The following is a 23,316-nucleotide window of genomic DNA, read 5'->3' on the forward strand; positions in this document are numbered from 1 at the left end:
TAAGTTCTTTAGGAGACCTGAAGAGGAGTAGTAAATAAAGCTAGAGAAAGCTCATTCAGTGTGCTTCGGAGAAGACATGTCAGAAAGGACAGTTGTTTGGGAGTCAGGAGTCCTTGGTTCTAATCCCACTATGCCACTAAATCTCCAAATGACCTTGGACAAGTAAGACCCTTGGGCCTCAGCTTTGCCATCTTGAAGGAGTCATACTCTTTCAAGATTTAGAAGGAGAGCATGCAATAGAGGAGATTCCTGCTCAGATAAAAGTAGCTTTAAATTTAGAGGACCTGAGTTCCAATCCCACTTCTGACACTACCTGTATCACTTTTCCTCCGGAAGTCTCAGCTTTCACATATGTAAACTTGAACTAGATGGCCTTTAATATCTCTTTCTATTCTCCTTCTCCCTCCCTACCCATCAACTCCATATAAAAGCCTTTATTTATCAGATTTAGCAAAATTTAGATTTGAGAAATTCAACTGTTGTCTCTATAAGAAAACAAAGGTTGGGTTAAAGCTCTGTATTAAAGTATTCTGTAAAACTGAATATTTAAGGCACAAAGAGGTTCGACCTATTCAACATGTAAAGGACTGCTTGCGATCTGGGGGAGGGGGTGGAAGGAGGGAGGGGAAAAATCGGAACAGAAGTGAATGCGAGGGATAATGCTGTAAAAAATTACCCTGGCATGAGTTCTATCAACAAAAAGTTATTTAAAAAAAAAAAAAAACAAAGAGGTTCGAACTTGAAATACATATTGTTTGATTTAGCATGGAAAACTTTTCCTCAGTGTGGAATCATATGTTTTTCTTAAGCATCTACATTTCTCCTGAATTTGTGTTTGCATGTCAAATTTTCTATTCAGCTCTAATCTTTTCATCAGATGCTTAAAAATCCTCTGATCCCTAAATATCCATTGTTTTCCTTCTAGGATTATACCCATTTTTGCAATTACTCTTTGGTGTAAGTCTAAATCTTTTGCCTTTTGAAATGTTAGATGACAAGATTTACTAGAAAATTTACTCTCATTTACTAGAAAAGCTGACAAGTTTTATATGATTTTTTTTCTGGTTCTTTGATGCTAGAACTGGTTCTTTCTAGATGTTTGCAATGTGTTCTTTGATGTAGGAGTTCTACCTCTGGGCTGTGATTTTTCTGGAACTTTTTATCTTTTGATGTTTCTTTTTCTTTTTCTTTTTTTTTTGCTGAGGCAATTGGGGTTAAGTGACTTGCCCATGGTCACATAGCTAGTGAGGTTTCTTTTAAGAGATGATTTCTGAATGTTTTTTATCTTTACATTGCCCTATGGTTTTAATATAGATTTTAATTTTTGTTATGTTCCTCGAAATACAGTGTCCAATATTTTTTAAATGTTGTTTTCAAGGAATATGATGATTTTGCATCCTTAAACTGGTTTCCAGCTCCATTGTTTTCAATATCAGCTATCTTACATTTTCTTCTATTTGTTCCAATATTTTTTGCTGTCTTGTAAAGTTGCTGTATTTCATTTGGTTTATTTTGGTTTTTAGGGAATCTCTAACATAGGCCAAGAATTACTATTTTGTCTTCTAAATTATTTATTCTCTTCCCAATTCTTTCCTTCATAGTTTTGACTTTGCTTTACTCCTCTTGCTTAATTTCTTTCAGCTATTCATGCAGTCCTTGTGGCGTAGCCATTTATCCCACTTTGGGTCTCTGTTGATACAATTGGTAGGATTTCTAGATTTGCTCTAATTTTTATTCACTGGTCCATGTCTTCTGTGTTTTATCCATCTCCCCAGCTTTAGTTCCTGAATTGGGACTTTGTACCAGGACCAGGTTAGATGTCCTGCTGAGATTGGATTTTTTTTTAAGAGGGGGATGGAGGGAAGTTTTTAGAGTTGGTCCTACTTGATCCCACCCTGGATTACCTCAGTTCCTATGCTGCTGTCCTCCCACATTTAGATATTGTCTCTCCTTAATCGTTGAGATTCAGGTTTTGAATCTTCAAAACCCACATTGGCACCTGAGAAGATGAGATTAGGGATCTTCAGAGTGCTGGGGTATCCAGGTTCCAAGTCATATTCATAGTAGATCCTGTTCCTCTTGAAACTTTTTTGGGGAACCAGTGCTCTTGTTCCCTTCAGACTGAAAAAATTGCAGGCAACTGGTCTCAGGTCCTTCTCTGGAAGACTACTGGCTTGTTGCCTATGTTAGTGACCCCCCTTTCTTATTGCCCCTGGGTATTGACTTTTTATCTATGAATAAAAGCACTTGATGAAGTTCCTCATTGGACTTCTTGATTGATATTCAATCTGCAGTGAATTTCAGATTTTTGCTGGAATGGGTATGGGAGAACTAGGTGGTTTGCCATTTTGGTTTTAAGTTCTATTTGGAAACGAGTCTCATGCTCTGTCTGGTCCTCAGTTTTATCACCTTCACTTTGAACTGGGATTGTTGTGGGGAGGAGATCCTGTACATATGGAGATAGAAGCATTAAGGTACCTGGAAGAATATTGGCTATTTAGTTACAGAACTTACATTCAAATTTCACTTCTGTCACTACCTGTGAGCCATGATCTCAATTGGCCTCTATGGGCCTTAGTTTCCTCATCTGTAAAATGAGGGGCTTAGAATAAGTCTCTGAGCTCCCAGCTCTGACATTCTATGATTCTGCCTTACTACTTACTTGCTGAATACTTAATCAATGTTTTTCTTTCCTCCCTGTCCATCCATTGGCCCCTGTTACAGGGGAGAAAAATCCACAGAAGATTCAGAAGAATGTGAAAGCAGCTATTGGGGGCCGCTACTACCTTTATTGCCTGGGCTTTGGCTTTGATGTTAACTATGCTTTCCTGGAGAAGCTGGCTCTGGGAAATGGTGGGGTGGCCCGTCGCATCTATGAGGACTCGGATGCTGACCTGCAGCTCCAGGTACCAGTACCGGGCCTTTAGGATTCCATGGAGAGACATTCCAGGGGGATCATGAATACCCTTTATGTGTGGAATGTTATGTCAGGTACTGGGGGATGGAGAAATTAGACAGGAGAAAGGAGCCTCCACATCCTTAATTAGAATCTACTGCTTGATTCCTGTGTGATAATGGACAAGCTTTTTTTATTTCCCCCTCTAGGGACTTACCTTTCCCTTTGTGTCCAGTGAGAGAATTATTTGAACTAGAACATGCCTAAAACCCCATTTAGCTTTGAAGTCCTACAGACCTCAGGAAGCTTCCCTTCCAACTGTGCCTCAGTCTGATCTAACTTCTTCCCTCTTTCCCAAAGGACTTTTACCAGGAGGTGGCCAACCCATTGCTGACCATGGTGAAGTTCCAGTACCCACAAAATGCTGTGGAGTTGCTCACCCAGGACAACTTCAGGGTTTTCTTCCAGGGCTCTGAGCTAGTGGTGGCCGGGAAGCTTCAGCCCCAAGCCCCAGACTTGCTCTCAGTCCAAGTCAAGAGCCAGTTGGTAAGTGAAGCACAGAAATCCTTACATATGAGAGCCTTGACCTGAAAGCTAGGAGACATGGGTCCTAATCATGGCTGTGACTCTGCCTGAAACTCAATCTATTTATCATCTTGTCTTTCCTAAATCACAAAAATTCCTTTCTCCACTTTGTGTCCAGATCTGTGCTCCTCACTGATAGCTTAGTGTGGAAAGAAGCAGGTGTAGGTCCTATTCTCAAGGAGCTCAGAATCTTGGGGAAGAAGGAGGAGAGGAGATGACAGAAAGACCTAGGCCTTACCATCAAGGAGTGGACAATTTGGCAGATCTAATGTAGCTCCTAAGTTTGGGCAGCTGACATTCTTTGAGCAAAAAGCAGAAACAGATGTGGGACCTGGCATTAGCAAGCTGAAGGAGACAGAAAAGGAGCAGGCAGTTTCTGTTTTCAGAAAGCTTTTAATGTGATGAGACAGCACTCACTGAGGAGTCTCCTGGAGAATGAAGTAGAAGCAATCAATGTAACATGAAGTCAAAGAAGAGAGAGAAGTCACCATGAGATGAAGTGGATAATAAAGGCTTCCTTGGAGGGAAAGGACTTGAATTGAGTTTTTGATTATTAGTAGAATTTGGAAAGAGGTGGTAGGAAGAAATTGGACCTAGATCTTAGAGGCCAGATCTCTACCCAGTACCCATCACTGTCTTTCCCAGACCATATCATAAAAAGATTAGTTGGTGAACCTTTAGAAAGAGAAGAGCTAAGAGCAATAGGGTTAAGAGTACCACTAAGTAAGAGCACCAACTTCAATTAGCAAAATGTGCTAAGCATGGTGCTTAGCAGTTCTCTGATTCAGTAATGTGCTTAGTACTTGTTAGAGTTCTGCAAGAGTTCACACCTTTAAGAGTTCACACCTCTAAAAGAGCATATAAAAGGACAAGCCCACTGGAAGCTACAGGAGATTCAGAGCCATGATTCAGTGTGAGATTCACAAGTCTAGGAGATTCACAAGTCAGAAGGACAAGCCCACTAAAGGACAAGCCCACTAGAGAGGAGCCCACGAGGGGAGGAGCCCACTCTTGGGAGGCAAGACCGATTCATTCCATATTCCACCTTTGTGCTAGCTGGAGGCTTTGGATTCAGAGGGAGCTGGAGGCTGAAGCTGGAAGAGACAAAGGACTAGCGGCAAGATCTCTTGGAATCAAGGCGAGAGATAGGCCTCTAAGAAAGCTAACCAGGCTATTTTGAAGGAGACAATAAAGGATCTGAACTTTTAGCTCCTGGCTGAATTTGAGGTGATTATTACTTTGAACTGAAACTAAGGCTGCCTCCAGAAGCCCCCCAAGAAACCTGCTCCCAGAAAATGATTATATTTAAGAGAAGAACATTACAAGTTTGGGTTAAGAATAGATCATATCAGACTGATTTCATTTTCATATACTATGTCTTTCAGTGTTTTCTGAAAACATCCTGCTTATAATATTCTATCATAATCCTATACCACAACTTGTTCAGCCATTCCCCAATTAATGGGTATCCCCTCAATTTCCAGTTCTCTTCCTCCACAAAAGGAACTGCTACAAATATTTTTGTATATATTGATATTTTCTCCTTTCTTGTAACTTTGGGATACGATCCTTATAATGGATCAAAAGGTATGCATATAGTCCCAAATTGTTCTCCAGATTGTTTGGATTAATTCATAACTCCATTAATAGTGCATTAGTGTTCGAATATTTCCACATCCCATCCAGCTTTTGACATTTTTTTGGTCATATTAGTCAATTTGATAAATGTGAGATGGTATCTCAGTTGTTTTAATTTGCATATCTCTAACAGTAGTGATTTAGAGCATTTTTTATATTATTACAGATAATTTTGATTTCTTCTTCTGAAAACTGCCTCTTCTTATCTTTGGATTGTTTATCAATTGGGAAATAGCTTAATTTTTATAAATTTGGTTGAGTTTCCTGTTTATTTGAGAAATGAAGCCTTTATCAGAGAACTTTGATATAATTCCTCCCCCATTTTCTTATTTTCCTGCTAATTTTGACTGCATTCATTTCATTTGCATAAAAACTTTTTAATTTAATTTCATATAGTTAAAATTATCTATTTTATTTCCCTTAATTCTTCCTATCCCTGTTTGATCACAAACTCTTTTCCACAGATTTAAAGTATGTTTTTTTCTATGCTTCCCTAATTTAGTTATGATATCACTCTGTATGTCTAAATCATTGGTTCATTTTGGCCTCATTTTGGTATACAGCATGAGATGCTAATCTGTACCTAATTTCTGTCAAACAGTTTTCCACTCTTCATAACAATTTTTGTCAGATGGTGAGTTTTTTCTTTAAAAGTTCATATTTCTGGGTTCATTAACCACACCTTTACTATGGTGTACTACTGTTTGTATTATGTAATTTATTTACTATTATTTATAGTTTATGTAATCTATACTTCACTGATCCACTATTCTGTTTTTTACCTAATAGCAAATTGTTTTGATGATTATCACTTTTGTAACATAGGTTGACACCCAGGACTTCTAGGCCTTCTTATCATTTAAATTTTTTTTTCTTGATATTCTTTACCTTTAGTTTTTCCAGATGAATTATTTTTCTAGTTCTATAAAATAATTCTTTGGAACTTTTATTAGAATGGTACCAAATAAGTAAATTAACTCAGGTAGAATTGTCATTTTTATTATATTGGCTTAGCCTACCCAAAAGTAATTTATATTTCTCTAATTGTATTGTATAATTCTATTCTCTTTATGTGAAGGTTTTATAATTATGTTCATATAATTCCTGTGTTTGTCTTTATATTTTTTGCAATTATTTTAAATGGAATTTCTTTTTTTTATTCTCTTGATGCTCAGTTTTGTTCCTAATATATAGAAATGCTGATGATTTATGTGGATTTATTTTATATCCTGCAATTTTTTTGAAGTTGTTAATTGTTTCAACAAGTTTTTAGTTTATTCTCTAGAATTTTCTAAATGTATTGTTATATTATCTGCCAAGAGTGAGTTTTGTTTCCTTATCGCTGATTTTTATTCTTTCGTTTGTTTTTCTTGTTTTATTGCTATATCTAACCTTTCTAGTTCAATATTGAATAATGGTGGTAATAATGGTCATTCTTGCTTCCTGATCTCCTGGGCAAGATTTTTAGCTTATCCCCATTATAGAAAATGCTTGTAGTTGTTTTAGATAGATATTAGTTATTATTTGAAGAAAGGCTCCATTGATTCCTGTGTTTTCTTGTGTTTTTAATAGGAAAGGCTGTTGCATTTTGTCAAAAGCTTTTTCTGAATCTGTTGATATAATTATATGATTTTTTTGTTTTTCTTATTGACATAGTCAATTATTCTGATAGGTTTTCTAATATTGAACCAGCTCTGCATTCCTGGAAGAAATCCTGTTTTACCATAATGTATGATCTTTGTAATGTATTGCTATAATCTCTCTGCTATCATTTACTTAAAGTTTTATGTTGATATTCAGTAAGAAAATTAGTATATAGTTTTCTTTCTCTGTTTTTGTTCTCCACGGTTTAGTTATCAAAACTATATTTGTGTTACAAAAGGAATTTGATATGGCATCTTTACCTACAATTGGGGTTAAGTGACTTGCTCAGGCTTTTAGTGTTAGGAAGCTAGGAAGTGTTAACTGACTGAATCCAGATTTGAACTCAGTTCTTCCTGACTTCAGGACTGGTGCTCTATCCACTATACCAAGTAGCTGCCCCTACTTATTTTTATTATAATTTGTGTAGTATTTGGATTAATTGTTCCTTAAATATTTGGTAGAATTGACTTGTAAATTCATCTCTCCTTGGGGATTTTTTTGTAGGAGCTCTTTGCTGACTTGTCCAGTCTTTTTTTGTTAAGATGAAGTTACATATTGGGCCATTTATATTTTTTATAAATATTCATCCTTTTCACTTAGATTGTCAATTTAACTGGCATATAATTGGGCTAAATGACTCCTAATTAATATAATTTCATCTTCATTGGTAGTACATCTATCTTTTTTCATTTTTGATACTAGTAATTTGGTTTTCTTTGTTTTTAAATCAAAATAATCAATGATTTACCTTTTTTTATTGTTTCTTTGAATAAAATCAGCTCCTAGTTTTATTTTAATGGTTTTTTTTTTTTAACTTTCAATTTTATTAATCTCTCCTTTGATTCCTAGGGTTTCTATTTTGATATTTTGGTATTTTCATTTTTTTCCTAGTTTTTTTTAGTTACACGCCTAATTCATTGATCTTTCTCTCTTTCATTGATGTATACATTTAGAGATATAATTTTTTTCTTGAATACTGCTTTAACTTTATCCCACAAATTTTGGAATGTGGTCTTACTGTTATTCTCTTTAATAGAATTATTCTTTCTATGATTTGTTCTTTGACCCATTCATTCTTTAGAATTAAATTACTTAGTTTCTAATCAACTTTTAATCTTTGCTTCTACAGCCCTTTATTAAATATAATTTTAATTGCATTAAGATCTGAAAAGGATGCATTTAATTTTCTGCTTTTCTTCATTTAATTGTGAAGTTTTTATGCCCCAATGCATGGTCAACTTTTGTAAAGGTTCTATGTTTAACTAAGAAAAAGGTAGATTCTTTTCTATTCCCATTCAGTTTTCCCCAGAGATCTATCATGTTTAACTTTTCTAAGATTCTATTCATCTCCTTGATTTCTTTCTTATTTATGGTTAGATTTACTTAGCTTTGAGAGGGAAAAGTTGAGTTTCTCTTCCCTACTATAGTTTTAATGTCTATTTCTTCCTATAATTCATTTAATTTTTCCTTTAAAATTTGAATGCTATGCCATTTGGTATATATATGTTTAACATTGATATTGCTTCATTGTCTATGGTTCCTTTTAGCCTGGTGTACTTTTCCTAATGATCCCTTTTAATTAGGTCTATTTTTTCCTCTCTAAGTCGCTTTATTTTTACAGTGGTTAAATGTGAACTGGCATTGTTGAATACTTCATAAACTTTCTAAGAAAAATGATGTTTCAACTATGCCATAATGTAGAAGGGGGAAAATTCTGTCATGCTGTGTATATGATCTGGGTTATATCCAAAATATGACTAGGGCTTTCAATGCTTTATAAATAGTAGGCTTTTGACATTTGTTGAATGACCAGATTACTTAGAAATGCTGTTTACCCTCTATACTTACATTAAACAGAACTATCTTTCAAGAATAACAATCAAAATTCTCATTTAAAAATTATCACTAATGAAAACCTTCAGTTAGTATTACCTTGTGACTCTTTCTCTCTCCTCCCCCCCCCCCCTTTGGGAGGACAGAAAATGATAATCAAGGTTTTTTAAAGAGTGGGGTTTTTTGTTTACAGTGATAAAATTAATTATTACTCTTAACAACAGGCAGTTTTTCTGCATATAAATAAAGCTACTAAGCATAAAGTTTTTTGGGTAATGTCTGAAGTCCACAGGAAAAAGCCTCAATCAGAATTAGAATAAAGTTTAAAATGTAGATGACTAGAATGATAAAAACAGTGATTTTTCTCACATTAGTTTAGAAATAACATTTAAGGAAGGTATAATCTAATGCTCACTAAAACTAATTCTTTCAGATCAAAATAAATAAAAGAACAGGTAGAATTTTTAATTTACCTGCAAGAATCCTCAAGACAAACCAAGGTTGGTCTATGTTCAATGGTAAGCAGGTGGGCCTTCTTTTCTCTTTATACTCTTCTTCCTTGTGACTTCTCAGAGTATTTCCCAGGAAATTTTACATTTTATTTGGTATCATGATTATTTAGGCAAGCCTTACCTCCCTTGGTGGATTGTAAATTCCTGGAGGGCAGGGATCATTTTAATCATTTCTCTCTCTTAATCATGTATCCCTTCAGTCCTAAAAATCATACTCTATAAAACAGACCTTCCCAAAGGGCTCAGAGATGACATTAGTCTCTACTATCACCTGATAGTAAAGAAAGAACAGGAGTTCAAAGATAAATCACTAAACTTCCAAAGAGTAGATCATGGATATTCCTTTGTGTTTCTAATCCTAAATGACTATCCTAGAAGAAAATAAAGAGGGAGGTATATTCTTCTATTTTACTAGAAGCATTTCTCCCCAATTTGCTAAACTGTTAAATAATTAACATTCTGAATTTAAAATAAAACTTCAGTAAGGAAAAAATAGCAGCTTGGCAGAATTATATTGAAACTGTCAGTTAAAAGAAAATTGCTACCACACTTTCTGAATTACCACAATCATGGCACTGTTGTATTTGATGATAGAGGATAAATGTCTTAAGATATTAAATACCAGTGTTCAATTTCAGGCATTGTTTTTATTTTTAATTTTTACTGAAACTCTTAATTTGCTTATCTATGTTAATGCCCTTCAAATGTATATAGGATCCTTCTCATCCCTTAAATACTATCTTCAACATGATTTTTCTATAAGTTAATAGGATGTATATAAGATGAAAAATGGGCAGATATCCTTTTTTTGATGAGTTTTTATTCGTACATTTTGTGATACCATACAGAAATCTTAAGAGAAGTTATTTTCTGACATCTTATTCAATGGACCGACAAATTGGTTGACATCACAATTAGAAAGTAGCAATTTCAAATAATTTTTCTTCTTTCATACTCCAAAATATCTTGTTATTGTAGGAGAAGGGCCCACAGGCCTGCAGTAGTACCTAAAGTTAGTAAAATTTTCTACTACCTAGTTTATCATTTTGGCAGTCCTGAGTATAAAATGTTGAGCTAACAAAAGTGCAGCAAAGGAGCTGGGCCCAGAGAGAAACTTAAACAGTGTCAGCAGTGGCAGGGATGGTGCTATCTTGGTCTTAATTAGATTTTGTTTTGCTTTTTTTTTTTTTGTCTGATCATGATTGCTCTTCCAGACCCTTATGTTCACTGTGTTGTTCTCTCTGTTGCATATTGTGTATTCTAGTTTCTAATCCACTCTGTTATGCACTTGGTTTATGGGTGACTTCATTTAATTCATATTCGTAGTTATGATTACTGTGTATTTCCCGTCAATCTACTTTCTTCTGTTTATCCTTCTTTGTATCCTTATTATGTCCCTCCTCTAAAGTCTGTTTTGCTTCTGGCTACTGTTTTCTTTTATCTGTGTCTTCCCTTTTATCTCCACCCTCTTTTCTTTTCTTTTCTTTTTTTTTAATTTTTATTATACCTTTTTATATACAAAACATATGCATGTGTAATTTTTCAACATTGACCCTTGCAAAAACTTCTGTTTCAACTTTTCCCCTCCTTCCCTCCCATACATGTTAAATATATTAAAGTATATGTTAAATGCAATATACGTATACATATTTATGCCATTATCTTGTTGCACAAGGAAGATCAGATTTAGAAAAAAGGTAAAAATGACCTGAGAAGAAAAAACAAAAATGCAAGCAAACAATAACAGAAAGAGTAGGAATGTTATGTTGTGGTTCGTACTTATTTCCCAGTGTTCTTTCTCTGGGTATAGTTGGTTCTGTTCATTACAGTTCAATTGGAACTAATCTGGATCCTCTCATTGTTGAAGAGAGCACGTCCATCAGAAATGATCATCATATAGTATTGTTATTGAAGTGTATAATGATCTCTTGGTTCTGCTCATTTCACTCAGCATCAGTTCATGTAAGTCTCTCCAGGCCTTTCTGAAGTCTTCCTGTTGGTCATTTCTTACAGAACAATAATATTCCATAATATTCATATGCCACAATTTACCCAGCCATTCTCCAATTGGTGGCATCCCTTCAATTTCCAGTTTTTAGCCACTGTGAAAAGGGCTGCCACAAACATTTTTGCACATACAGGCACCTTTCCCTTTTTTAATATCTCTTTGTTCACCCCTTTTTCTTAGTCTCTTTCCCTATTTCCCAGTTAGATAAGATAGATTTCTATTACCATTGATTATATATGTGTATATACTTATATGCATACACACACACACACAGATATATATATATATATATATGTATATATGTATATATGTATATATGTATTCTCTCTTTGAACCAACTTAGTTGTGAAATTCAAGCATTGCCTATCCCCACCTCACCATTTTCCCTTGCTTTTATTTGTATACCTTTTTTATATGCAATACTTTCTTCTATTTTTTCCTTTTCCTTCCCCTTTCTCCCAGGTAATCAATCCTTTCCTATCCACCTTTTTTTTTTTCTTTTTAGAACATCAGCCCAACATAATTGACTCATTCCCATACCCTCTTTGTAAGCTCTTTCTAACTTCCTTAATAATGATAAAGTTCTTAGAAGATACATGTATCCTCTCCCCATACAGAAAAGTAACAGTTTAACCTTATCTAGCTTCTTAAGATTTCTCTTTTATGTTTACTTTTTTTGTGCTACTTTTGAGTTTTGTATTTCAAAGTCAAAATTTCTATTCACCTCTGGTCTTTTCATCAGGAATCCTTGAAAACTCTCGATTTCATGTTTTTCTGGGTGGATTATTCTTCATTATAATCCCAGCTCTTTTGTCTTCTGGAAATATTCTAAGCTCTCTACTCCTTTAATGTGGACAGTTGCTAAATCTTGCATGATTCTGATTGTGGCTTCATAGTATTTGAATTTCTTTTTTATGACTTCTTGAAATATTTTCTCTTTAACCTGAATGTTCTAGTATTTCCCTATTATATTCCTGGGAGTTTTTATTTGGTATTTCTTTTGGATGGTAAACAGTGGATTCTTTCATTTTCTATTTTATTCTCTAGTTTGAGTTTAACAGGGCAGTTTTCCTTGATAACTTTTTGAAATATAATGTTTAGGCTCCTTTTTTGATCATGGCTTTCAAGTAGTCTTAAAAAAATGTTTTTAATAGTCTCTCCTTGATTTAGTTTCCAGGTCAGTTGTTTTTATATTGAGACATTTCACATTTTCTTCTATTTTTTTTCATTCTTTTGACTTCATTTTATTGTTTTTTATTATCTCATATAGCCATTATTTTCCATTTGCCAAATTCTAATTTTTAAGAAATATATATATATAAGTTAGCTTTTGTACCTTCTTATTCATTTGGCCAGTTCTATTTTTTAAAGTATTTTCTTTAATATTTTTATAACTCTATTAACTATTTTTTCATAATTTTCTTGTTTTGCTTTCATTAATTAATCTAATTTTTTTCTACCCCTTTTATTTGATTTTGAAAATCATTTTTTAGCTCTTCCAGGAATTCTTGTTTTGGCTTATGTCCAGTTCACTATTTTTTCCTCTGAGGCTTTGCTTGCAGCTGTTTTGACTTCATTTCTTTTGAGTTTGTTTCTTGATCTTCTCTGTCACCATAGTGATTGTTTTTGGTCAGGTTCTTCTTGTTGTTTGCTCATTTTCCCACCACATTTCTTGATTTAGAGCTTTATATTAGGCTTGATTACTAGCATGATATTAGGCTTTATTCCTAGCAGGCTTTTTCACATTGTTTTCAGAACTAACTTTGTCTCTAGATTGAGAGCTCCTGAAGCTGCTGCTGCTTTGATCAAGAGTATTTAGTCCCACCATTGATTTTTCATCCACGGGGGTCCAGAAGACTCCTACTTTTCCCTCACATCACAGATCTCTCTTTTAACACCCTGAGTTACCTTAGACTGGAAGAATATCTCACTCTGATTTTGTTGGTTCTGACACTCCAGAGTTTAATTTGAGATAAAGTTGTTTTGTCTTTTTTCTCTTTTTTTTTTTTTGTTAACCTTAACCATAGCCTTCCCTCTTTCTCTACCTTCAGTCTACTTCCAGCCTCAATGAAAAAAAAAAATAAAAGAAAAAAAGGCTTATAGTATAAAACAAAACAAAACAAAAAGAACACAACATCTTTGCATTCAAAGATGTATGTCTTATTATACACCTTGAGTCTATCATCTCTGTTAGAAAGTTGATGTTATGCTTCATCCTGAGTCCTCTAGAATCTACCAATGTACATCATTGTGCCTTTCTCTCCATAGCTCCTCCAATGTTTTCGATTTTCTTTTTCCCCCCATCATTATGTTTGCCAGCCTAATAAATATGAGGTGAAACTTTATTGTTTTAATTTACATTTCTCTACTTGGTAGTGATTTGTGATATTTTTCTCGGGTGAAAATGGAGACCCTGAGTTTCTTTCCTTGATAACTGTGCATTCATATTCTATGACCAATTATCAGTTGGGAAATGGCTTTTATCTTTATAAGAATTAGCTCCTTCTATCTTTGGAAATGAGACCTCAATTAGAGAAACTTGTTGCAAAGATTGTCCCCCAATTAATTGTTTTTCTGCTTTTTGTAGTTGACTTGGATTTGTTTGTGTAAAAAGTTTTCAATTTTATGTAACAAAGTTTTCTATTTTATTAACTGCAATCCTTCCTCAACCTCATTTAGTCACAAACTTCATTTCTCTATAGATTTGACAGGTTAGGGTTCACTTGTTTTTTTAATTTCTTTATTATGTGATCTTTTATATTTAGATCATGTTTCCATTTATAGCTATCTTGGTAAAGAAGTGAAGTGTTGATCTAAACCCATTTTCTGCCAGACTGCTGTCCATTTTCCCCAATAGATTTTTCACCTTTCCTTTTTCTCTCCCTCCCTCCTTTCCTCCTTCTTCTTCCTTCTCTCCTTTCCTCCTTCTTCTTCCTTCTCTCCTTTCCTCCTCCTTCTTCCCTCCCTCTCTCATTTCCTTTTTTCCTTCCTTCCTTCTTTCCTTTCTTTCTCAAATAGTGAATGCTTAGCCCAGGGTCTGGGTTCTTTAGATGTAACAAACATTGGGCTGCTAGTTTGCTTCTGGATGTTGTACATTTAATCTCTTCCACTGATCAAACTATTTTTAACTAGTATAAATTGTCTTGAAAATTACTGCTTTAAAATATAGTTTGATGTCTCTATTGCTAGGCACTCTTTATTCCTGCTTATTTATACATATGAATTTCATCATACTTTTCTAGTTCTATAAAATAATCCCTTGGTATTTTGATATGGAATTGAAAAGGTAAATTGATTTAGATAGCATTGTCATTTGTAATATATTGACTTATCCTACCCATGAGCAATTAATATTTACCCAATTATTTAAATCCACCTTTATTTCTATAAACAGTAGTTAGTAGTTGTATTTATGTAGTTCTCGTGTGTATTTAGGTAGGTAGACTCCTAAGATTCTTATACTTTCTGCAGTCATTTTAAATGGAATTTCTCTTCCTACCTTTTGCTGTTTTGTTTTATTGGCAATGCTGATGATTTGTGTGGATTTATTTTATGTGTTGTGACTTTGCTCAAGTTATTGTTTCAATTAATGAAAGTTTTCCAAGGTTTCTCTGGAACCATCCCTTAACATATTTCCTACAGCACCATAATATTCCTTTGTATTCCCATGCCATTATTTATTCATTAGGTACTTACTTTGTTTTGAGTTTTGGGCACAGGTTTTTGTTCTCAGAGTTGGAATTGAAGATTCTCTGAGACAGTATAAATGTTGGGACTCATTTCTTCAAATTTTACTGGCAGGGATAGTATTTTATAAGGTGGGTTGGCTCCCCTGTGTGTAATAAAATAATAGGATATGTGTGTATGTATGTATGTATATATATATATATATATATATCAATGCATAGGCATGATCAGGAGAAATTTTTCCTTTTATCTTCTTTCTCTCTAATTATTAAGGAAAAAGACATTGAGATTGTGCAAGGTATAAACTATTTTTAAGGAACTAGGGATGTTTGGGGTTAGAGTTTTTTAAAAAACATTTTTATTTAAATTTTTGAGTTCCAAATTCTATCCTTTCCTTTCTCTATCCTTCCTTTCCTCCCCTCTTCCTAAAACAGCAAGCAATTAGCTATAGGTTATATATACAATTATGTACAACATTTCCATATTAGTCATTTTGAACAAGAAAATTCAAATAAAAGGAAAAAAATGAAAGAAAGAAAAGTGGAAAATAGCATGCTTCAATCTGTATTCAAACAATACCAATTCTTTCTATGAAAGCAGATAGTATGCTTCATCATTAGTCTTTTGGTGTTGTCTCAGATCATTGTATTGCTGAGAATGCCTAAGTCATTCATAGTTCTTCATCAGACATATTGCTATTACTGTGTTCTGTTCACTTCACTATGCATCAGTTCGTGTAAATCTTTCCAGAGTTTTCTGAAGTCATCCTGCTTGTCATTTCCTTCAGCATAATAATAATCCATTATAATCATCTACCACAACTTGTTTAGCCATTCCACAATTGATAGGCATCCTCTCAATTTTCAGTTCTTAGCTACTACAAAAAGAGTAAAAGAAAAATTGTTTTATACAAAGAACTCTTTTTACTTTTTTCTTTGAGCTCCTTAAGATATAGACCTAGCAGATATTTTTGGATCAAAGGAACTGGAGGTGTTTGACCTGGAGAAAAAGGCTTAATTGCCATCAAATATAAGAAGGCTATCACAGGAAAAAGAGATTAATCTGCTTCTGCTGAGTGGAAATGTTAATTTGCTCTAATGGGAAAAGAATCCTAGCTCTGTTACTTACCCTTTGTGAATTTGGGCAAATCATTTAACTTTTCTGGACCTCATCTTCTTCATCTGTAAAATGAAGATCCCAGTATAGCTTACTTCTAAATTCCTTTGAAATTCTAAAGTCCTTAAACTCTATTGGTCTATGGATGTATAAAATAGAATGTATAGATGTATAAAATACCTTTTCATTTTTTGACAACCTAAAATGGCGAAATTAAGTTATTAGAGTCTACAAATAGCCAGCAAAGGCCTGGGAGGTAGCCTTGGGTTCAGGTAGTTTGATGCTGTTCTGTCCAGCTTGGAGGAAGGGAGAAGGGTCTTGCGGACCTGAGCAGAGTCCCAGGCAAATGCTTGGCTTCACCTCCCATTTTCCCACTATTCAGCGCACCCAGAACTTCACCTTCCAAACAGAAGTAAATGTTGCAGACAAGGAGAAAGTCTTCCAAAGCCCAAAGTACATTTTCCATAACTTCATGGAGCGCCTGTGGGCATATTTGACCATCCAGCAGCTACTGGAGAAAGCGTGAGTGACCCCTTGTCCATGGACCCTAAGATCCATATAACCTTAGGGAAAGCATTGAGACTCTCTGCACCTCATCTGGGTCACTGACACCCCTAAGTGAGAGGTGCTCTGGGCTCTCTTTCGATCTGGCTGGGGGGCAGAGAGTGAATCTGGGGGTGTTATATCATATAAGGGGGAAAGAAGCCCACTTCCTCATTTCCAAAGCAGTGGATGCTAGAGTGATAAGCCCCTTAGGGCCAGAAGGAACAGAAAGAATGATTGGCAAGAGGGAAAGAGGCCAGCATTAATGGCCTTGCCTTGCAGTATTTCAGCCTCAGGTGATAAGCAGAACAATCTGGAAGCTCGAGCTTTGAACCTGTCTCTCAAATTCAACTTTGTCACTCCACTCACATCTATGGTGGTCACCAAACCAGAGGATCAGGATAAAGCCCAGGTGGTTTCAAAGCCAGTGGAAGCAGGTAAGCAGTAGGTAGGTAGGTAAGAGGGGGGGTTTCCTGGAGATCAGGGGCATTCCCCGAACCAGATTTTTCTAGATCCTTCAACCTTCATTGCACAGGTATCTCTCCTGCCCACTCTGAGGGTTCCAGTGCTCTGTTTCTCTTTGAACTTGGCCACATTAGGGGCTTTGAGGCAGAATCACGGAGAACCTGGGAGCCAACTTCTCCTTTTTTTTTTCCTAGATAATCTGTTGCCTTCATTTCCATTATTTCCCCTAAGTGCACGGATATCTCAAGGTAAAGATTAGATTTCCTGGAACAGGGACCAAGGGATACATGTGGCTGTTTGATTGGAGTTAGCCTAGTAGTTGGAGCTTAGAGTGAATAAAGTCACAGAATAAGGATTAGTTATTGTGTGGGCCAGTTTGTTCCCCCCAACTCAAGTCCCAGATTAAACCCTGGTTTCGAAGGCACTGGACCTTAATTCATGCTCAAACTATATCTAGAATCCCCCTTAGCAGAATCCCTGTAGATGACTATCTCACACATTTCCAGTGATTTAGATCTTATTCTATGTTATTGGTAAGAAAGGGATGTAGTCAAGATATTGTGAATAGTCCTATGGAACCCATGTCCATTACTTAATGGTAGCTAGATGGCCCAGTTTATGGAGTGCTGGGCTCAGAATTAGGAAGATCTGACTTCAAATCCAGCCTCAGACATTTACCAGCTGTTTATTCTTGGGCTAGTCACTTCACCTGTTTGCCTTAGTTTTCTTATCTGTAAAATGGGAATAAAAATAACTACCTCTTAGGGTTGTTGTGAAGATAAAATGAGGTATTTGCAAAGTTCTTGGCATGAAGCCTAGACATAGTAGGCACTACTATGTTTATTCCTTTCCCTTCTTTCTTTTCTCAGCTTACATGTCCTGATTTGGCCCTTACTGGGGTCTATGTGAGGTTCTTCATCCACCTTTTTCCAAATCATTTAAGATTTGGGGGCTCATGGGACCCTTCCAGGCCATTTCTACAAGCTTTATACATGAGGAAGCTAAGGTTACACAGTGAGTTATTGGCAGAAAGAGGGACTTGATCAAAAATGAATAAGATTCTGATTGTTAGGTTGAGAAATATCACAAGTCCTGCAGTTAGGGAAAAAAAATCTAAAAATTGTGTTAGTTTCATCTGGGTTGCCCAGGTTCAGTGAGGGCATTGTGGTAAAGAAGATCAAAGTTGACTTCTCTGGGGAAATGTTTTAAAGATTTTATAGCTACTTCTGTACAGGGGATGGGAGGTGGAGCTAGCCAGGCCATCATCCTTCCCCTGGAGTCTAAGCTCTGGCGAAGAATTCTTGTCCAGTGGGTGAGCCATTATAGAATCCTGGCGTCCTTCTTTTGGAGAAGGGCCTCAGTGGAAAAGGTCCCTTCTCTCTTGATCCTTTCTATGGGGCATCAGAATAGATCTGGCTGCCTTACCTTGTGGTAGCCTTCTTCCCTTATCCCTGTCATCTTTCTCCTTCCAGATTCAAAGATCACCAGGAACAAGTTATCCTTGAGGTTAAGGCCAGCATCTCACTTTAAAAGTAAGACACCCCAAGACATTCACATTAGCCCTTGCTGCCTACCTTTCAGTCAGACTTCATGTCCCAACTATTATGTAAGACTCTCTTCAATGCCAATTGAACATCAAGAAGCATTATTATATATTTTCAGACCCTTTTGCTGGGAAAAGAAGAAGAAAGTTGTGTTTCTTATAAGAAGAAAGTTGTGTTACTTTGGTTCAGTCATTCAGTCTATCTGAGTCTCACTTTCTTCATCTGTAAAATGGATATGATGTATTTAAACTACATTTAGAACTGGAGGGAAGCTGAGGAATTCTTGTGTTAAGCCAAGTAACTTAAAGTAAATGATCGCTTTCAGTGCCCTCAACAAAATAGATAGTTCAAACATTCTTAGTCTGTTATTCATTTGGCATGGGAGGAAATAATTAAATAAGTACAAGTTTTGTCTAGTCTTCTATTAAGCAATAAATTATTTCTTTTTGCGTCAAATGTAGCATAAACAAAAATGTTTTGTCAAGTGTCCAGACTTAATTGTTGGCAAAGTAGATTATATTCTTGACATTTTTACATCATAATTGTTTTCATGAAGATACCAAAGAATTAAACAGTACACATTTACTTAACTGTCCATGCTTCATTTTAGTCCAAAGATTGGTTGTGATTTAAAAAATAAAAAGTTTTAATTTTGGCATTCTAATAAGAAATGCATATTGAAAACAAAAGAAAACAATGAAAGTTGGCTCTTAAATCCATTGTAACATGGTTAAATAGTTTGTATTATTAGGAAAAATGGAAATATATTTCATAAAAAGAATATCAAGAAGCATAAGCTGTACTAGCCTTATTTGCAAATGAAGGATTTGGGGCGGCTTTCAGATATTTATCTTTTGTGGATTTATTTTTCATTTTCTTGACCTTTAATCTTTATCACTGTTTTAAAGTCAGTTGCTATTTCTTGTTCATCAACTTTGGTATAATGCTGCTTTGCAAGGATCAACATTTGGTCAGCCCTTGTCCATCTGTTCACTGTTACACACACATACACATACACACACACACACACACACACACTCCTCTCCTTTTTTTGTAAAGTAAATGCTTTACTTGTAAACTCTATATAAAAACAGATACTTTGTATAAATAACCTTTTGATTATTATAATAAGGTGATTTGTAACAAAGGAAATGTTATTTTTTATAATAAACAGAGTAGGAAAATATCTTTTAAAATAGACCCAGATCAGAGTTGTTGTGAGGAAAAAATTGTATCATGTTAAAGTATTACTGTTTTTTACTCTTCAGCTCTTAAAAGTTTTTATAAAACCGATCTGGATAAATCACATCCTTCAGTTCTCTCCTCTCCTGGTCCAATGGAAAGGCAGCCTCATTTCATCTTGTCACTGCCTAGAAAAAGTAATAACCGTATTCCAGAGGCTCTGTGTGTGACTATCAGGGAGTCATCTCAGGCTCCTCTTCAGATCCTCGCTGATCCCATTCAAGGTGAGAGACCATCATACACAGTTTATATTCCCTCAATCTTTTCCTGTTGGTGTTCTGCAGTGTCCTTCGTTTGATTATACCAACTTGCTCTATGTTGGGAAGTCTGTCTTCCACAGACTAGGAATCAGTTCCTAAGCTGTCTCCCTTAATCCAGGAGCTCTTTGAGTCAGAGGCTGCTGCCTCCTCTCTTCCATCGTATAACTAAGGCATAGGATTGAGTATATGAGGGAGATCAAGAAAGGCTGGTTAACTTGAGAAACTCTTGCTCTCCTTAGCGTGCTCCAGGTCTTCTGGAGGAGAGAGGGGGAGCAGAATCCTCACAGAAAAAGACTGTGGCCCTTTGCAAAGCCATATACAAATAAACACCAATGAGTGTAGACCAAGCCTGAAGGGTTGAGGAAATGCAGGGGAGAAAATCAGTCAGGGTTGGGAAGACTTATCCCCAGCAGACTTCCCAAAGAGTACTCTGTCCCCCGGTTAATCAGAATGGGTTTCTTAGAGGAGGTGATTTGTTGCTGTCCTGAGTGCTGCTCTCAATCCTTCTGATATTGTGGGTTTCCAGGCATTAAAGTGACTGGCAAATATGAGGGGAACACAGATAAGTTTGTCTGGCTCCAGGTGAGCTATAAGATTCCTGAGGTGAAGGTGCGTGTGACGCAGGACAGCATCGTGGTGACTCGCAGCAGTGGTGGGAAAAGCTCCTCTTATCAATGGACAGGGACACTGTACTTGGTCATGCCTGGGTAAGTCTGGCTGACTGCCAATTTCTTGTTCTGGATCTGATGCCCAGGAAAACCTAGGGACCCAGGAGCAGGAAGGGCTTTTGAACCAGGACCAGTCAGCTTTGAACCAGTGAAATGGGCAGTATCCACAGGTACTGGACCTTTAGGTCCCTGGGGAGTTTGTAGACAAGAGTCAATTCTAATATTGTGGAAAGGAATAGAGTATCTTCACTTGGACTTCTGCTTCCCTTGCACAAGAAGAGGCAGATATTTCCTGTCCAGACTTTGAGCTGTCCCTCTGGGTCTCCCTACTTAGAGCTTGGTTTCTCTACAGGCTGAAGTTGACCTTGGAAAATGGCCTCCTGCTGCTCAGTGACTCAGACAAAGTCACCATTGGCCTGGTATCCTTGAACCCTCCTGCACTTGGACTGCAGCTTATTCTGAGAAATCCAGATTACTTCTCCAGTCAAGCCAGTGGAGTTGTGGGTATGTGGCCCCTGTTCTCTGTGGCTCCCTGATTACTTACTTCTTTGACCATGCTACTTTTGAACATCCCTTTTTCTGACCATCAGCCTTATGAATACCTCTTCCTATGGCCACAATGTCCTTTTTCACTTGCTCTAACCTTCAGAGAATTCCCTCAGATGGCGCCAATATTTATCCTCTGTTCATTTCACTTAAAACATATAAGTCTCTTCTTCCTCCATTCCCCTTTTCTGATTCTTTTCTATGTTTTTATGTTCTGATCATCTCCTGTCCATCTGATTACTCCATCCTCTGATTATCTGCTCCTTGGACAATCCTTGCACAAATCTGAGTAATTATCAGAACATTTCAGGGGAAAAAACCAATAAAACAATAAACTCTTATCCAAGAATACACTAAAATGTTACTTCATGGGAGTTGGGATTCTCTATCTCTGTTTATCTCTTTTTCAGCTTTCTTTCTGTGCATGTCTCTCTTCCCTCCTCTTGCTCTGTCTTGTTCTTCTTTCCGTGTTCATGTTTCTCTTTCTATTCTGATTGATCATTCTCTCTCTGTACAGTTGTTTCTTTTTTGCTCTCTCTGTGTGTGTGTGTGTGTGTGTGTGTGTGTGTGTGTGTGTATGTGTGTGTGTGTATCTCCTAGTCTCTGATTCTCTTTCTCTGTCCCACAGCTACTCTTTCTCTAACATGTCCTCCTGACCTCTTGTTTCTCAGGTCAATTTTACCAGGACTTGCAGTGGAATCCAAGTACAGCTGAAGACAAATGGGAGTTGAGTATGAGAGGAAAGAAGTATACAGTAACCAGGTAACATGGGCCAGCCTACTATGAGTACAGGCTAGACTGGGAGAAAGGATACCTGAGTATTGTACCATCAATCCCTGCCTTCCACACTCTCATAGTGAACTTCAAATGTGAGCATCTTTTGCCCAAGCACAGATCTGGCCACTCAAGGCAGTGGTGGCATCTTTGGCCAAGTAACTTCTGAGGAGCTGAGGCAACAAAGGCGTTTCTTGCAACTCCTAAACAGCCCCAAACTCACAAGTATTCCAAATAACAAGATGCATAGAGCATCTTTGAAAACCACAATTAATTCTAATCACATGTAATAGAAAAAAATCAAACTATAGAAATAGATAGGAAAAAAGAAAAGAGAATTAGGGAAAAAACAAATTTTAGAAAATGAATAATTCTACACCATAATTTTTAAAAATATGATTAAATGAAAATGAAAAATGAGTAGAAAATAAACAAAACCCTTGAATAATTGACAGGATTTTTCTATGAACTCTATCTGTTTCTCTGTATGTCTCTATTTTTGTGTCTCTTTCTCTGTCTTACTCTCTCTTTGTTTTTCTCTTTATTTCACAGAAAGTCCGTGACAGATTTTCAAGGAAGAAGCAAAGGTACTACCCCACTGCCAACATTCCCATGCTGGTCTTTGGAGCTGCCCTTATAAGGTGAAGATTAATGACCAGCTTGCTTTCCTCTTCTGTGCCCCATGTCTGGTGCATCCCAGACCAGTCAGAAGCTGCTCTAGTCTTTTGCTATTTGTCTGTATGGGACAAATGGAGAGGCATGAAGGGTGGTGACATGTTATAAAGCAGAGATCATGTTGGTACCATTCTGTGTGATGTCTCTCATTTCTTGGGAACCGGTGGCAGCAGGTGTTCCTGTTCTCTGAATCCTGAAATGAAATGTGGAGTCAGTCTTGGGTGAGGAGGGAGGGTCACCTGCTTCAGGGACCTGTCTTTGACCAGTTTGGGCTGATACGCTTAGATCTGTAGAACTTTAGAAGGCTAGAACCTTAGAACCTTAGGATCATATCATCTTTGTGTTAGATAGACTTCTGAGGACATCAAATCCAACCTGATTTTGAATAAGAATCCCCTTTACAATAACTCTGAAAAGTGGTCTCTGGTACTTGTACAAAAACCTCCAGTGACAGGGAACTCACTACTTCCCAAGCATTTTATTCCATTTGGGAAGAGCTCTGATTGTAAAGTTCTTCCTTCTAGTGAACCAAAATCTAGTTCTCTGCAATCTTCCTAAATTTCTATAAATTCTGTTTTATAACAAGGAAATTTTAATTTCTTTTTTTTTTTTGCAAAGCAATCTGCAAATACTAGAATATAGCTATCATATTCCTCCCCCTCAAAAAAAAAAAAAACTTC

At 36.2% G+C, this 23,316-nt stretch overlaps 1 protein-coding gene across 1 annotated transcript in view; it reads left to right on the forward strand.

The window, feature by feature from the left end:
- LOC127553843 (inter-alpha-trypsin inhibitor heavy chain H4-like) overlaps positions 1 to 22,763 on the forward strand; it is a 35,716-nt gene extending 12,953 nt beyond the window's left edge. Inside the window, exons 10-20 of the mRNA XM_051984887.1 lie at positions 2,725 to 2,906; positions 3,257 to 3,442; positions 16,302 to 16,441; positions 16,745 to 16,899; positions 17,122 to 17,175; positions 18,400 to 18,459; positions 19,740 to 19,937; positions 20,500 to 20,680; positions 20,994 to 21,145; positions 21,859 to 21,949; positions 22,514 to 22,763. Of these exons, the coding sequence (XP_051840847.1) occupies positions 2,725 to 2,906; positions 3,257 to 3,442; positions 16,302 to 16,441; positions 16,745 to 16,899; positions 17,122 to 17,175; positions 18,400 to 18,459; positions 19,740 to 19,937; positions 20,500 to 20,680; positions 20,994 to 21,145; positions 21,859 to 21,949; positions 22,514 to 22,601 (1,487 nt within the window). The 3' untranslated portion in view covers positions 22,602 to 22,763. The remainder of the gene's footprint in view (positions 1 to 2,724; positions 2,907 to 3,256; positions 3,443 to 16,301; positions 16,442 to 16,744; positions 16,900 to 17,121; positions 17,176 to 18,399; positions 18,460 to 19,739; positions 19,938 to 20,499; positions 20,681 to 20,993; positions 21,146 to 21,858; positions 21,950 to 22,513) is intronic.
- The last annotated feature ends 553 nt before the right edge of the window (positions 22,764 to 23,316 follow it).

This window comes from Antechinus flavipes, chromosome 1 (genome assembly GCF_016432865.1).
Source record: "Antechinus flavipes isolate AdamAnt ecotype Samford, QLD, Australia chromosome 1, AdamAnt_v2, whole genome shotgun sequence".
In the NCBI taxonomy this organism is placed as follows: Eukaryota; Metazoa; Chordata; class Mammalia; order Dasyuromorphia; family Dasyuridae; genus Antechinus; species Antechinus flavipes.